Genomic DNA, 17021 nt, shown 5'->3' with positions numbered 1-17021 from the left:
TTTTGTTTTACCTTTTTTCCTTTCTTTTGTATTTAATCCTTTTAAATTTTCTTTTGTAATTCACCTTTTTCCCTTTATTTTATATTTTATATTTTTTCCTTTTCCCTTTCTCTTCTTTTTCTCTTTCCTCTTTTCTTCTTTTTTATTTGTTGTCTTTATCTTTTTTATTTTTTCCTTTTTCTTTCTTATTTTTCCTTCTTCCTTTTTTTTTGCTCTCTCCTTTTCCATTTTTCCCTTTCCTTTTTTCCTTTTCCCTTTCTCTTATTTTTTAGCACCAAATTCTGCTTCTTCCTACAATTCTTTCTTCATTGACTTCTGCTGAACATGTGGTACTCACATACCATGAAGAAATCCATGAGTTCCCTGCAGTTGGTGTCTCCCCACAGCCAAAGAGAACCAGGGTCCAAGGTCCTGCTGCCAGTGGAGCTGCCGGTGCCCTGAGGATGCTGTGCCACCCTCCCTGGTGCCCCTGGCATGGGGTGATGTCAAGGAAAGTACAGAGTAATCCGTTCTCTAGGGGGAGGGGGTGTCTGTGAGTCTGAAAGCGGAGCTGGGGAAAGCACCCTGACAGAAGAACGTGTGATATTTGGTGCTGTCGGGTGGTGGTAGTGGCCCAGGGTGTGAGGCACAGAGGCTGCACATGGGGGGGACAAAGCAAGAGGACACTGGTGGTTGCAGTGTCACCTCACAGAGCTCAGGGGAAGCCGTGCTGGCTGAGCTCCCCAGCACCAGCCCTGCTGGTCTGTAGTGACCGTGAACTTGTATGTGAATTGAGCAGACACCAAGAGACATGTAAATGCAAGAGCTGAGAGGGCTTGTTGAGAGTTACAGAATCACAGACTTGCTTGGGTGGAAGGGACGTTAAAGCCCATCCAGTCCCACCCCCTGCCATGGGCAGAGACACCTTCCACTATTCCAGGTTGCTCCAAGCCCTGTCCAACCTGGCCTTGGACACTTCCAGGGATAGAGCAGCCACAGCTTTTCTGGGTAACCTGTGCCAGGGCCTCACCACCCTCACAGTCAAAAACTCCTTCTCAATATCCCATCTAATCATGCCCTCTGGCAGTGGGAAGCCATTCCCCTTGTACTGTCCCTGCAGGCCCTTGTCCAAAGTCTCTCTCCAGCTCTCTTTAGGCTCCCCCTTTAGGCACTGGAAGGGGCTCTAGGTTGTCCCTGGAGCCTTCTCTTCTCCAGGTGAACACCCCCAGCTCTCCCAGCCTGTCTCGAGGGCAGAGGTGCTCCAGTCCTTGGAGCATCTCCGTATCCTCCTCTGGACTCACTCCAACAGGTCTACAGCTTCCTTCTCATGTTAACGACTTTGAGCTGCTCAGATATTTGGTTCCTTGGAGCCTGGACAGGGGAGTTGTGGCACCCAGCCCCCAGCAGTGTTGAAGTTACAGCTGCAGCAGCAGAATGAGCAATAACTCAGTGCAGGGGTGTCTGTTTTCAGTACTGCAGGTCCCCTCTGCTCTGGCTCTGTTAGTTTTCCATCTGCTCTGTGTGCCAGTGACTCTCATTGAATTGGCCTTCATCCAGCAGGATGAAATGAGTCACTCAGTCTGGTAAAGGTAATTGTTCTGTCTCCTCTTGCACATATGAAAGCCAAGGAAGGCTTGATCCACAGGGAGAGTGTGGAAATCACACGGTCTAGGAAATCATACAGACGATGCACAAGATACATCAACACCTGGGTCCTTTTGAGGTTAAGAATACTGAGTTTTTCTAATATTTTTGTGGCAAGATTAATTCCTCTCTGTTCAGGAAAGGCTTGGTTGGGTTGGTAAGCAGCAATCATGAAATCCTCTGTACTAGATCACCTTTGTAGCTTGTTTTATTTTTGCTGTTTTCAAGTTTCCTTTGCTCCTGAATCCAAGCCTTGCTCCAATGGCTTTGCAAGTGCCATTCTCATGGGATTTTCCCTGTGAAGGTGGCATTCAGTGGAGCCCAATGAGACCCAAACCACAGCCTCACCTCTCACATCCTCTTCTCTGAAACGCCAGTTTGGTTTCAGTCTCTGCCGCTGTGCTCAGCCCTCCCACCCTGAGCACAACTCCTCATCCTCCCTCCATAACAACTAATCCCCCAAAGCTCAGGGTGGAAGAGGCTACACCAAATAGCATAATTTTTAATGGATATTCCCACTTTTGTTGTCAGGTCATTCCACCTGCGACCGTTTTCCCCTTGCCACGTTTCCAGAAGGCTTTTGCTGATCCAGGCACTTCTTTGCAGCTTTGCACGAGCCTTGGTCACAATCTGGGCTTTGATCTTTGGTCTGTGCACTCAGAAATCCCCGGAGGTCGACGGGTGTTACTTAGCTCTGTGAAATGCTCAAGTTTGTAATCCAATTTTAGCCTCTGCAGCATCTTTATCTGCCACTGAATCTCTCCCACAGTTTACTGACAGCCAAGCCCTTGCAAACCTTCCAGCCTGGGGTGGGTTTATAAATGCGACAGAATAAAATCAAGCAGCACAATATTACTCAGAGGATGTTTCTATGATCTTCTTGTCCCGTTCCTGTTACCAAAGGGTTTAAGGTGCTTTTGACCTCAGATCCTGAGGCTTTACCAGTGGTAGTTGTTACTATCCAGACTCTGTGGATAAGAAATGAAGGCAAAGCACTTGGTGAAGGTCACACAGTGAGTTGGTGACTAAGCTGTGACTAAACCCAGCTCTCTTGTGCTTCAAACCTCAAACCAGAATGAATTTCATGTCCTCCTGCATGATAACAGGGGCAGAGAAGAGGCATAAATGATATAACATTGTAGCTATTGATGTACATTTGATGCATAATTTATTACATCAAATTTATTTATTATTTCTGCATTCTGCATTTGGTTTAATTAATCTCCAACTCTACTCTTTGAAGAAGGGTGGTAAACAAGTCCCTCAGGGAGTGGTGCTGGTAACTTCTATCGCCTCAAGGTCACACTTGATACACCTAGTAGATACACCCTGCTCTGTGGAGGGGATGGAGATAAGAGCAGGAGTGGATGACTCTGCTGTTCTCCAAACCCACTGAAGCTTTGAACACCCAATTTCTTATTTCTTTTTCATCTGTTCTCTCCTTCTATTTCTATAAAAATATCTGTTTTAGGGAGGTTGTGTTAGAACTCTGGGTAGCGATGGGACACCGTGTTGTAATGCATCTCCGTGGGTTGTGAGCTGTTCTGCTTTGGTAGTTATTACAGCACGCGTAGGTGTAAGTAAAGTGTAAGAACACTGCTCCATGTTACTCATTCAGAACAAAGGATGTCTCATCATTAAGTATTGACACACAGATGTCACTCGCAGGGGATCACGGACAGATGAGTTTGCAATCAGTGAGTTACGCGAGTGATTGTTTTTGGTGCTCCCTCTCTGTGGGCAGAGACATTACTCAGTGTACCCTTCCTTTAAGTGCCTCCAAGGTACATAACCCCAGGTTGTGATGGCACTGAACAACCCATTCATTCCTGAGCTGATAAATGACCGGTGGAAATCGCTGGCACAAGATCCAACTGCCAACAGTAAAACCAAATGTTAGAAAATACCCATAGCAAGGATTAGGGAGTACGTAATATTTGAGGAAGGGAGGAGGGAACCTGAGATGTTAAAATAAACCTACTGAGAGTGACATCATGATTTGGTTCATGGGATGCCCTATCCCTGGAAGTGTCCAAGGCCAGGTTTGACAGGGCTTGGAACAACCTGGCCCAGTGTTTTGAATCACAGAATCCCAGAATGGTTTGGGTTGGAAGAAACCTTAAAGATCATTCAGTTCCACCGCTGCCATGGGCAGGGACACCTTCCACTAGAACAGGTTGCTCCAAACCCTGTCCAACTTGGCCTTGGACACTTTCAGGGACGGGGCAGCCAAAGCTTCTCTGGACAGCCTGTGCCAGGGCTTCATCGTATCGATATATATATGGTGAAGCACTATGTAAATATATATTTGTGCCTCTCTCTTTCGATTTCCTCCAGTAACCAGCCCAAATTTACCAGATGCACCCCAACACCCATGAAAAGGAGAAATATTTCCTTCAGCACCTAAGAAATCAGTGGGAGCATTGGCACTGTTGAGGCAAATATCCATGGCATGATCTGGGCAATGTTTCATCCCTGTGCTCCCCTGGCCGTGGATATATTTGCAGGGATCCATCCTGGAGCGAGTTATTAGGGCTGGAAATTCAACCAGCAAGAGCCTGAAAGGTAAGACCAAGCTTTCAGCCTTGTTTGCTGACAAGAGAAGCATTTTGCCCTGTGAGCTTTGGTAGTTCAGGTGACAGAGTTCAGCACAAATTTCAGGATGTGGACATTGAAAAAAATACCTTCCCCATCTCGCACTGATAGTATGTGGCTGTTCTTCTACAATTTCCTTCCTGCTCAGGCAGCAATCACTAATTTTAGACTCACCTACATGAAACAGTCACATTTCTGCCTTGGAAACAGTTTGCTGCTTCTGAAGAATAATCCTACCCCACTTAGCCAGGTATCTACTACTCCAGAAATATCAGTGACAGATCTCTTGGGGTGTTAGAAGGAAACAAGCACAGCCCACAATGATGTTGGTTTGGAAGTATCCAGGATAAACAACAAAACTGATCCATTTGTGCAACAGCTGATAGAGAAATGCATCCAGTGCCTAGGAAAAAATGAAAGGAATATGCTTTGGGAATGTTTTGTAAGTCCCAGGGAAACCTATAAATGGTTTCATGACTGCTCAGCAGGAAGAGACTCCTGCATTTCACCTTCTGGATATCAGAAGATCCAAATTCCCAGTCACATGCCTAACAAAATCCCATTTTGCTGTGCCACACTGTGCTTCACACAGCAAGTTGAGGCACTGACAAAAGTGCTCTGAGGTGATAAATCCCTCACCCAAAGTGAAGGATTAGGCCAGGGACCGATTCAGAGGGATTTTAAATCAGCCTGGCAGGCAATGAAGGCTTGTTCTTACCTGATTGGGTTTTTATTATGGAATGGGAGGAAAAGGAAATTGGGTTATTCTGTCAAACAGAAAAGAGTTGTTGGCACTCATGTATGATACATAAATCCTCCTTGGTGCAGTGTCTCTTCATCAGGAGTAATCCCAAAATATTTTATACACCTCTGGCAGTATGTCTGAGGGATTTTTTTTTATCACTTGTAACCGCAATCATCTCCAAGGACGAAATGCTCCAAATATTTAACAAGAGAATGATGTTGAATAATAACTAAAACACATTGCATCTTGCAAGAATCACCTGCTTGGCATTTCAGTTCCTACAGGAATCCAGGTTTCACAGTTTTTTTGCTTGTGTCAATACGAGATAAGTTTAAAATTGTGATTTACTGGCCCAAGTTTTCCAGGCAGCCACAAGAACTGGTAATGAGCAAGAGGGCAAATTTCTGACTGGGAGTTTTGCTCCAGCTCTGCTGTTGGTGATCTCAAATATCTGATACCTACCTTGGTCACCACTTATGGGGTTTTAACCACAATTACAATTCCTCTCAAAATAACCCTCAAAAGCTTTGTGGAAAGTAGGGCTTTATATCCACTGACTCCCTGTTCATGGATCTGAGGCAGGAGAGTAGCTCCTTGGGGACCAGCATTTGCTCTTGGTCATGGCTGGGCAGCCTCTGTCCCCACTGGTTCTCTGGGAGGGACACCTGTCCCCCCTGGGCTGGGACAAACATCTGGCTTTGCCCACTCTGACTGTTGTTTAGGATGAGGTTGATCTTCTCCAGCAGACAGACTTGGGGTGCTCCTCCCTCCCCATCCCACAGGTGTGGAACAGGGCTTGTGTAGTCTCCAAAGATGCTCATCTCCGGTTCTGGGAGGACTGTGGGGGGCTGCATCTGGTAAATGTTGGCAGCGATGTATCCCAGTGTGTTCCCATTGGATATCTGGGGTTTGTAGTCACTGATCTGCTCCAGGATTGTGGTGCTGGCAGGAGCCATGGCCCCCGGGTGCTCCCCATCCTCAGGGACCTCTCTGCTGGGCTTCCTTGGGGTGGCCACACTCTCACACTCCTCGTGCGCTGGCACCTCCTCGACTTCCGTAACTGTGGGGTCGCTGGTGTCCAGGAGTGGATCCTGGAAACTGTCACTCGTTAAATCACTCTTGTTCTGGAAAAAAATGAGGACTGTAGTAACAAACTGAAAAATTTTATTAATGGGAGAGCTGTCATTAGAACTTGGAGCAACCTGCTCCAGTGGAAGGATCCCTGCCCATGACAGGGGATGGAACAGGATGAGCTTTAAGGTCCTTTCCAGCTTGAGACAGCTGTGGCCACTAAATACAGACTACATTGAGGCAAGGTTCAAAGACTTCAGCTAATCTGGGCTGTCATACACCTTGCAAATGCTTGGGAAATGATTCCTGAGCAGTTTCCAGTCCCTTAGAGCTTAATCCTCTTCCCATCCATGTTTTTCACAGCAACAGAGCAAGTTGCCTTCTCCCAAGTGACAAGTGACAGGACAAGAGGAAATGGCCTCAAGTTCTGTCAAGAGAGTACTAAGTTGGATATTAGTGAAAATTCCTTCTCGGAATGGGCTGTCCAGCCCTGGGACACTTGCCCAGGGCAGTGGGGGAGTCCCCATCCCTGGAGGGATTTAAAAGTCATGTGGATGTGGCACTTGGGGACATGGGTCAGTGGTAGCCTTGGCAGTGCTGCGGGATGGTTGGACTCGATCCCTCAACTCAGAGGGATTTTGCAACCTAAACAATCCTGTGATTCTGTGATTCTAAGCTTTAATCTGAGGTGAAGCAAAAGGAGATACTGCTGCACTTACCTGGAGGGACTTTACCACGTTGCTGTTTTCCATGTGGGGAAACTCTTCAACCAGCCATTTTGGCAGAAGCTGCACAGTGGTGACTTTAATACTTTAGCAAAAAGAAAAAAAATAAACCCCAAGATATCAGACCATTTTATCAATCAGTTATTTCTCATGCAGCATGAAACTGTCCTGGCAGGAGGGAACACAAAGTGCATCCAGACTTTGAGGGTGGCTTGGAAGCTGCAGGTTCACCCCATATGGGTGGGTTTCCCCTTTCTATGATTTTACCAATTCTATGATTCTATGTTTTATATTTTTTTGTTGGTCTCTGCCTTACTGTAGAGCACACAAATGTCTTTTCATACAACAACCTGGTGAATGGGTGATGCTGCCCTCAGTGAAAAGGCTGCATTGAAAAGACTGGCTTCTGGAGTTGATTTTAAAATATCCTAGAAGAAATTTCTTCTACACACTAAAAATACATACTAAAAAAAGGTATGAGTTAGAAATAAGGAAAAAATATGTGGAGGAGAAAGTAATACCTTTTTCTGACTGATTTTTTAAACATCAGAATTGCAAAACCAACTGATAATACGACCATGCTGATGCCCAGTCCCAGGAAAACTCTGATGTCATCATCTGAAAAAGGATGGAGAGGGAAGAGGTCATGCCTGGGGATTCAGTCAAGTGATTCAGCCAGTAACCATTTCCTACACAGCGTTACCTTCCCATCCAGAAATGCTGAAGTGAATTCTTCAGCTTATGTCAGTTTTGCTTTTGGTTTAAGTGTTGCAACAGATCATAATGTGACCTCTACCAGAAGGTGTGCAAACCAGAGCATCACCAACACTAGAAAAATGGGTGGGAAATGCTTAAATGAGCCCCTGGTTCAAACTGCAAGATGGAAACAGTCTTTTGCTGTGTGGTATATGTTGATATTATGTTTTCCTTGTTTTCTCACCTCCTAATTTTAGTGCACATTATAAGTCTCATAAGAAAGCAAAACTCCAGGCTTGCATTATGTGAGAGCACTGCAACCTTCCCTCCAGGTGGGTCATGTCCCCACCGAATGGAAAGGTCCTTCTTTTGGCTCTGATCTCTCCAAACGTACACGAGCTCACTCATGTGAGCATCTCCAGATGCTGCAGGTGCTTCTTGGGTTAAACCTTCCACTTCTGGCCAAGGAAAAAGCCTGGCTTAATAAGTCTGAGCTACCCAAGGCCTTCTTACCGTGGGGGTTCTCACTGTAGATGCTGTCCAGGAGCGGCTCCTCTGCAGGGACTGAAACAGAGAATGGAAAAAATGTCCATAATTTCACTTAGAGGACTGTGGGTGACACAGAAGCTATGACTGGCTTTTATTTTGTTAATATGATTTAGAAACATAAATAATGGTGTAATGAGAAAAAATAAGCTGAAGTAATAATCCCTGAAGCAATTAATAACTCCAGCTCTGGCTAGACAATGGACAATGTCCTGTTTCTCAGAGATCCAATTGAATGAGACGTTGATTTAACATGTATCAACAACTACAAAACATCTTCCACACACATTGCACCCCTCAGCACCTGAAACAAGAATTTATTCTGCCTGGGGAACTGTACATCCTTTTTCATGAGCACCTACAGGTTATTCAACAGGTTTCCCAGAAAAGCTGTGGCTGCCCTATCCCTGGAAGTGTTTAAGGCCAGATTAGACAGGGATTGGAGCAACCTGGGATAGTGGAAGGTGTCCCTGCTCATGGCAGGGGGTGGGACAAGATGATCTTTAAGGTCCCTTCTATTCCAGGACTCTGTGATTTCCCAAAGTGCCTGAACCCCATGGGAATGAATTTTCTAATAATTTGTTTGTGTGATGGGCTGTGTGGTGAGGGAAGATCTGCAGCTAATGAGCCTGCCATGGCAAGAAGGGTATTTCTGCTCCAATAAGCAGCAAGCTTCCTTCCAGGCCAAGTTCAGCAATTCCCTTGGGGTCTCTCCTCCTTAACAGACAGGTGGTGCCATTGCTGCTACAGAAAAGGGGTCCTGCTCAGAGCCAAAGTGTGTCCGTGAGGACAAAGCTAATGACTGTGAATAGCCTGAGATGAACTGGTCAGGAATATTTGTTTCCATTTCTTGGCAAAAAAATTGAATAACTGCCCTTCTCTAAGCCATGAGAGGTGTCAAACAGAAACAGGGAGCTGGTTTGTCATAGGGAAAGTATCTGAGCAGCTTCAGATAACCCATCTAAAATGGCATCACAGCCCAGGACGGTGAACAACATCCTCAAGTGTTTCCTGCAGGTACATCCAGCTCTGTCACAGCACCAAGAGCATTGACAGGTCTTAATGACCCTGACCAGCCTCACCTGGGACCTCCACCCACACCCCTGCCCAGGGGCTCTACTTAAGCTCAGTCTGGGCCCTCAGTCTCCACTTAGGCTCTGCTAGAGGGGCTCTAGAGGTCAAATTTCTGGTCTGAATTAATGACTTGATGTCATCCCTCCCTGGTCTTCAGGGACCTGCCCAGCTCTTGAGGACAACCAAAGCCAGGCCACAATGCTGGAGATGATGATGTTCCTCTGCAAGTTGGCTCATGCTCTTACCTAAAACAATTTCCAGAGCTGAAGCTTGCTGGTGGAGTTGAAGATGTCCCTGCTCATTGCAGAGGGATTGGATTACATGAGCTTAAAAGATCCCTTCCAACCCCAAGCGTTCCATGGTTCCTGCTCCAGGTAAGGAGGGGTGAGCTGTGGTTTGGCCAGTTGGTCTCTGTAGAAGCTGTTTTCTATGTTTTGGTTTATCTGAACCACTTGTGAAATGTGTAAAGCAGCAAATTTATTCTTTCTAAAGGGGGAACAAGTCCATTGGTGTATCTTGTAAAGTTAGACATGGTTCTTGAATGCATTAGATCTTTGCACAGGAGCAAAGACCGCTTAGAGAAGGCTTTAATAGAGACACATTGACAAAAACCTCTATTTTCATATCCTGTAGTCAAGAGGATTCCATCTAGAGCTCTGCTTTCCTTGGGTCAATGGGAGGGGTTTGCATCTTGTGTTTAAGACTAAGTAATCCTACCAAACTGTCAGATTGTGGGAAGAAGCAGTAGCAGCTCCACCCCCCAGGCTTACCTTTGCCAGAGCTTGGTTTGCTGACTCCGCCGGTGTAGACCGCGTACACCGACACATTGACGTGAAACCCTGCTGCTGCCTCTTCTGAGAAAAAACAAGATTTGCCTTTAATATGTGTTTGTAACCTCCTGTGAAGGCTCTAGGCTTGTTCAAGGGCATGTTGCTGAGTGGTGGATCACCTCTTGTGGAGATGGAGCATCTCTTGTGCTTGCACAGGCCTCCACAGGTCTAGTGTGGTTCACCTGTCACTTCATTCTTTCCCTGTGGCCTTCACCTGGGGAACCAAATCCCACTGACTGTCCTCACATCTCCCGTTTCTTCACTTCTCCTTGTTCCCTAAGGGCTCCTTATCCCACTCCCCAAAAACAAGTGGGTGGGGGCTCAGCTTCAAATGAAACTACCTTTATAATCTATTTTGGATTTATAATGTCCTGATGAACTGCACCAAGTAGCAAAAGGACTTCTGGAATATCTTACCTTGGATGTATGTGTGTGTTTCCTGGGATGGGACTTTCTTCCAAAAATAGTGCTCCTCCTGATGATACTGGGAGGTGGAAACCCACTCCACTATGAACCAGAGTGGGGGGCTCTTGCTGTGCTGGGGGGGCTGCCAGTGAACCAAGACCCTGCTCTGGTTCTCAGGCTTGACCTCCAGAGCCACTGGTGCTGGGAATTCTGTGGAGGGAGATGGCAAGGGGAGTGTCACCCAACAGACTCATCTTTGGAGAGTAGGAGACTGGGAAGGGTCAGCTAAGCCCAGGCAAAATGTGTCTTTCCTGGAAGTGTTTTAAAACTGAAGAGGGAACAAGAAATTATAGAATATGGAGGTTTATATATAAATATCTATAAACACACAAAATATATGAAGATAGATTTTTATATATATTTATATATGTTGTTCTATATTTCATAGAACAATTTAGATTGGAAAAGACCTTAAAGATTGAGTTCAACCATTCCCCCAGCACTGCCAAGGCCACCACTAACCCATTTCCCTAGGTGTTACATCCACTTTTGAATCCCTTCAGGGATGGGGACTCCACCACTGCCCTGAGCAGCTGTGTCAGGGCTGGACAACTCTTTTCAGGAAGGAATTTTCCCGATATCCAACCTGAGCATTCCCTGGCACAACTTGAGGCTGTTTCCCCTTGTCCTGTCCCTTGTTCCCTGGGAGCAGAACCTGACCCCCACCTGGCTCCACCCTCCTGTCAGGGAGTTGCAGAGAGCCAAAGGTCCCCCCTGAGCCTCCTTTTCTCCAGGGTGAGCCCCTCCAGCTCCCTCAGCTGCTTCTGGAGCTCCAGATCCTTCCCCAGCTCCGTTCCCTCCTCTGTGTTTATGTACATGTGTCACAAAAACACATTGTTGGCTTTGTCATGTCCCTGAAATGCTTTACCTGTCATTTCTTACAAGAAATGCACATGATTCGGATAACTGCGAGCTTAGAGAGTTTTTTTCCACTTCAATTCTCTTTAGTTTCTTTTTAGTCATGTATTTGTCCTCAGTTTGAATGGGACTTTCCCTTTCCATTGCTCATTGAAAGAGACGTTTTTCAGAAATAGGAAAACATGGTTGTGGGGAAAACCACAGCCTGTGGCTCAGAAAGGACTTTTTCCTTTTCTGTTTGCAAGGACCCAGCTCACAGCAGGGGATGACTCCGTGGCAGAGGCTGCAGGAGCTATTTTGGGGGGCAGGGAGCAAAGGAACAGCTTTGCACCCTTTGCTCTGCCAGCCAAGGTGGGCAGGGCAAATTATTTTTAAGCTTATTGCTGCAGCCTTAGGTGGTGAAGGGCTGATATTCCAGTGCCTAAAGGGGCTCCAAGATAACTGGAGAGGGACTTGGGACAGGGACACAGAGTGACAGGACAAGGGGGAATGGCTTTCCACTGCAAGAGGCCAGGCTTAGATGGGATAGTGGGAAGGAATTCTTGGCTGTGAGGGTGGTGAGGCCCTGGCACAGGTTACTCAGAGAAGCTGTGGCTGCCTCATCCCTGGAAGTGTCCAAGGCCAGGCTGGACAGGGCTTGGAGCAACCTGGAATAGTGGAAGGAGTCCCTGCCCATGGCAGGGGGTGGGACTGGATGAGCTTTAAGGTTCCTTCCAACTCAAACCATTCCAGGATTCCATGGTTCTATATGCACCTGTGTAGCATCTCCAGGGAATGCTGGAATTGTCTGGGGGATGTTGTGTTCCTTCAGCAGAGTGGGCTGCTGAGGGAAAATGTCTGCCGAGATTTTCCCTTGCACAGTTCAGTATTTTTCTCCTGCAACCCTGATAAAAGCCAGTCTCTGTTACACCTGCAAGTGGCCTGTGACATCCTTACACCTGCAAGTGACATCCTACCTTCCTGGCTGCTGGCACCCTGGCCAAGGGTGATGCTGGCCGGGCTGGAAGCCCCCTTGGAGTTGTGAGCAGTGACGAGGAGGGTGTGGGCTCCCGGTTGCACCGTGATAACGCACTCCGTGCTGGAGGTGTTGCAGAGGACCAGCGTTCCCCCGGGGGTCTCGGCAGCCACGGCATAGCCCAGGATCCTCCCGCGGGCATCCCGGGGGGGCAGCGGCTGTGAACGGCAAGACAGACTGACAGTCCCGTGGGTACGGGTGTGGGATGTGACACTGAGACACATCCCACAGATGTGCCCTTGGCTGGGTGACACACACGTGGATTTTATAAAGATGGAGAGATTTTACTTCACGTTGGGGTGTCATTTCCCCGCCCATCCCTTTGGTCGAAGGGCTTCTTAGGGAGGGCGTTCCCTTCTTTGCTCGGGGAGGAGCAGAGCACGCCAAAATTTCACAGAGGCTGCCAAAACCCACTTTACCTTGATCAAGACCGTCACCTCGTGGCTGCCGTTGGGGAACGCCGGGCCCAGGCGCCGCCAGACATCGGGAGCCGCGGCGGGGGCTGCGGGACGGAGGGAGCGTGGGATGGGGGTTGAGACACCGGGGGACACCCACCGACGCCCCCCCCCTGCCCCCCCCCCCAGCCCTAGCAGGAAGCCCTGCCTGGCCGGGTCTCTGCCGCTGTGAGAGGAAACAGCAGCGGGCGCTGCTTTTTGAGGCGAGCACGTCCCCGGCTTCCTCACTACAGCCGGGATGTGAGGGCAACGCTCCGCGGGCATCTCGTCCTGCTGCCGGCCGGGATGACTGAGCCGGGCCTTTCCAACCTCATCCTGGTGTTAGCAGCCAGGATGAAAAGGGGGAAGCTGGCACGACATGACAGATATTTGTGGCTGGTGTGACACCATGGCTGATGTGATTTTTCTATCCAGGGCAAGAGGCTACCAATGATTGTGGAATCATGGAATTGTTTAGGTTGTAAAAGCCCTCTAAATGACCAAGTCCAGCCACTCCCCCAGCACTGCCAAGGTCACAATTAACCCATGTCCCCAAGCGCCAAATCCACATGGCTTTTAAATCTCTGGGATTTAAAAGGCAGGGATAGGGACTCCACCATTGCCCTGGGCACTCTGGAAATGCCAAGTACAGGAGTGTCTCTGAAGCTGAGCCTACCTGCCTCGGGGGTGGTGTAGAGAAAGGGAGGGCTCCAGGCACTCCAGGGGCTGTTGGGGATGCTGAGCCTGCACCTGACCTGGAACAGGTACTGGGTGTCACTCTGCAGGTTGTGCTGCCAGCGAGGCCCATCCTGTGCTGCGCTGTCCCACACCTCCACCTGCAAGGGAAGCAGGGTCCTGGGGGGAAGTGGGACCCAGCTGGGCCCCCACTGCCACCAACAGCCCCCAGACACAGTGGTGGTCACTGCCTTCCTTGTCTGCATGGGTGGGGATGGGCAGAGTCCACACTGTCCCCTCTACAAACGCACTGGGCAAGCTGTGGAGCCATAGAGAAAACCCCCATCCCACTTCTCTGCTGGGCTTCTGACACCACAGGGATTTTGGGGGCTCCTGTGGGGACCAGGATCCAGCTCAGCCCCTGCCAGCACCCAAGGATATTTCCAAAGGGGCTCAGGTGGAGCTGCCCCAGTGTAGTTGTGTCTGTGGGTCTGCACTGAGCATCCCAGAGGATTTTGTGTCTTGTCCTTGCAGAGCAGATAATGTTTGGAAACATTTTGAATTTTGCCCTTTTGCTTATAAAGCTGAGATAACCCTGCCCAGATGGCCGTCTGTTCTCTCAGATGGCACCAGCTCTCCTGCACCCTGAAAGCGGGGGCTGCCTGTGGCTGGGGTGCACCTTCCCCACTGGCACCACAGCAAAGGGGGAGGTTTTGAATGACCCCAAATGCTCCCATTTTTAAGAGGGTTTCCAGCAGGACCAGGACTTGCACCTCTCCTAATAGGGCCTGATGCTGCACTTGGGGGAGGTTTGGGGAGTCCTGGGGGTCTCACGTGCCATGCTGGAGTGCCCTTGGCTTGGTGTCGCTCTTCGCAGTGCACGTTCTCCAGCTGTGTCTGACTGCTCCAGTGGATCATGGTGGTGGGAGAGGATGTCTCTGTTGTCTCAGCACCAGTGACCAGGGGCAGAGTGGGGATTACTGTGGGGAGAGCCAGAAACAGGTGGGGTGGGGGGCTGCCCTCGTGCACATCGCTGCGCAGCTCAGGAGGGTCCCTAAAGTGACACCTCAGGGCAGGGCAGTGGGTGTGGCCATGCACAGCCCCAGTACTCTGTGCTGCTCATGGATAGGTGGATAGATGGATGGGTGGGCAGACATACCAATGTCCTGCAGGCTGAGGAGCCGTGGGGCCGAGTGGGCAGTGCCCAGTGCATTCCTGGCCTGCACCCACACCGAATAGTGGCTCCTGTTGCACAGCGCGCTCAGGGGCACTTGTGAGTCTGCAGGGAACACCTTCTCCTCTTCTTCTTCCTCCTCAGCATCCTCCTCATCTTCTGCCACCACCCTGGGAAGCAGAAGGCAGCATGTCAGTGCCCATACCAGCACCACACGCCCACTGGGATGGTGACACTCCCGAGGTGTTGCAGCTTGTGACCAGGGCATGGTCATCCCCAAACCCGGAGTTTGTCACTCCTAAAGAAGCAAACTGGAAAGTTATTCCGTTCAGTTCCTGACATTTTTGCTGGGAATTTGCATTTTCACGACAGGAAGGGAACTTTCCTTTCTGGCTGCATGGTTCAGTTTGATCCCAAGCAAATTTAGACAGGAGGTTTATCCCTTCTCTTCATAAAGCCAAGTATGATGGAATTTAATGTCTTCAATAATTGAGTTAGAGTAACTGAAAGCCTACCAGGTTGGTGCCATGGGGACTTCAGTGGCAGGGAGCATCCTGGGACGGGCAGGATGGGCTGTGGCACACCATGTAGCAGCCAGCACCTCTGCTTCAGCTTCAGGTTGGAGTTTCAGTTTTGGGTTTTGGGCAGCATTAGGTTCACCCTCTCTTTAGCTCAGAGAGAGTCCAAGCACCTGAAAACAACGTGCCGCTTCCACGTGCCGCGGCACGATGGAATGTGTGCCAGGTCAGTAACAGCACTGAGTGCGGGAGGTTCCTCGTGCAGAACTCAACTGGTGGTGGAACGTGTGGTTTTCGAGCAGGAGATGAGCAAACGTGAGCTGTAGGAAGTGTAACTAGGGCATGACACCCGCTGACAGCAGCCCTGCTGTCACCCGACTCTTTGGCTGCCACGTGCTGGTCCCGCGCTCCCTCCCAGCCCTGCAGCCCCCCTGCTTCCTGGGGGCCTCACCTGCGCAGGTGGAGGGTGTGGTGGGTGAGCAGGTGGGGCGGCCTCCCTGCATCCCACCTGCACTCCAGGTGTTCCGAGCCCTCGGCAATGACACAGCTCAGGTTGCTGGGGGGATCTGGAGGGTCTGCAGGGGCAAGGACAGGTGAATGTATGGACATCCCCCAAACCCATGTACTGCACGCCCCAACTCCTCAGTGCTCAGCAAAAGCTCTCAAGCCCCCCCTCCAAGGTACTCACAGCCGGCCCGGACCTCAGTGCCGCACACCAGCTGGTCCCTCCCGCTGTTGGGGCAGCGGGCAAAGCAGACGATGGTCCCGAAGGGCAGCCGGAAATCGCGCAGCCGGAGCTGGACGGAGCTGCTGTTGATGGGGTGCAGGGGACCCTCAGTGCGGTTGTAGTTGAGGAGGATGATGAACTTGGCTGAGGGGCAGCCGAGGGTGGAGAGGCAGTTGATGGAGATGTTAGAGCCCATCTGCACTACTGGCGCGGGGTCGACCCAGACGTGCCCTGAGCACTTGATGTTTGCAGCACCTGTGCCAACACCCATGGGGTCAGGGTGGCTCTGGGTGGGTGTCCCACAGGAGGGGATGCCTGTAGGCTGCACCGCTCCACAGGGGATGCAGCAGCATCCAGGCTGGACCCTGCAGCAAGGGGATGCCAGCACCCCCAGCCACCTTGAACCTCATGGGATAGGGAGAAAGTAGGGGTCATGAGTGATACTGGGAAGGAATTCATGGCTGTGAGGGTGGTGAGGCCCTGGCACACGTTGCCCAGAGAAGCTGTGGCTGCCCCATCCCTGGAAGTGTCCAAGGCCAGGTTGGATGGGGCTTGGAGCAACCTGGGATAGTGGAAGGTGTCCCTGTCCATGACAGGGGTGAAACAAGATGAGTTTTAAGGTCCCTCCCAACTCAAACCAGTCTATGAATCTGTGATGAAACCAACCCCTGCCTGCAGCAGTGCCCCGGCACCCAGTGACTCATCCCAGCAGATCAGAAACAGACAATTTTAGGTTTTGCTCTAATGTTTAAATGAGTGCAGGGAAATAACCCACAGTCTCGAGAACTCTGATCCCCTGATTAGGGCGGCGGAGGCGTGCGCTGCCCTGCGCTATCAGATGGAGCTCTGCACTAGCCCAGGCAGCCCTGGCTCACGGCCACTATCAGACTCCATCTGGCCTTCCTGGAAAGGGCAAGGCTGTGCTCCGCTGTGCCTGTGGAGGCACATCCCACTGCTTAGCACAGCCACTGCAACGAGGCTGGACATGATCCTGCTCCAAGGATGTCAGTGGGAGGGTGCCACAGGGCATGGGACCCCCTTGCAATGCTAGTGAAGTGCTCCCCCCAAAATCCACAGCTGTAGCTCTATAACTGTCCTATTCCCACCCTAAATCCCCTGTAGGACCACAGTGTATGCTCTGGTGGTCAGCAAGGCCATGGTGGCCGTGCTGAGCCATGTGGTGGCCACTTACCTTGGCACACGCAGCAGAACAGGATATGGAGCACCAAAGCATTGCCGGACCCTGCCAT

The 17021-nt window shown here is 50.0% G+C and overlaps 1 protein-coding gene across 1 annotated transcript; it reads right to left on the bottom strand.

Annotated features, from left to right (window-relative positions):
• Window positions 1–5015: 5015 nt before the first annotated feature.
• IL23R (interleukin 23 receptor) lies at window positions 5016–17021 on the bottom strand. Its single transcript, XM_027694192.1, has 14 exons — window positions 16964–17021; window positions 15733–16026; window positions 15496–15619; window positions 14512–14696; window positions 14187–14332; window positions 13354–13513; window positions 12663–12745; window positions 12185–12401; window positions 10323–10520; window positions 9846–9929; window positions 7969–8019; window positions 7281–7377; window positions 6754–6844; window positions 5016–6087 (listed from the first exon to the last, which is right to left on the bottom strand). The coding sequence occupies exons 1-14, from the start codon at window positions 17019–17021 to the stop codon at window positions 5482–5484; spliced, it is 2394 nt and encodes a 797-aa protein (XP_027549993.1). The 3' UTR covers window positions 5016–5481.

Source organism: Neopelma chrysocephalum, unplaced genomic scaffold, assembly GCF_003984885.1.
Source record: "Neopelma chrysocephalum unplaced genomic scaffold, ASM398488v2 Primary Assembly neopelma1_97, whole genome shotgun sequence".
In the NCBI taxonomy this organism is placed as follows: domain Eukaryota; kingdom Metazoa; phylum Chordata; class Aves; order Passeriformes; family Pipridae; genus Neopelma; species Neopelma chrysocephalum.
This window is presented reverse-complemented; position numbering and strand designations above follow the sequence as displayed.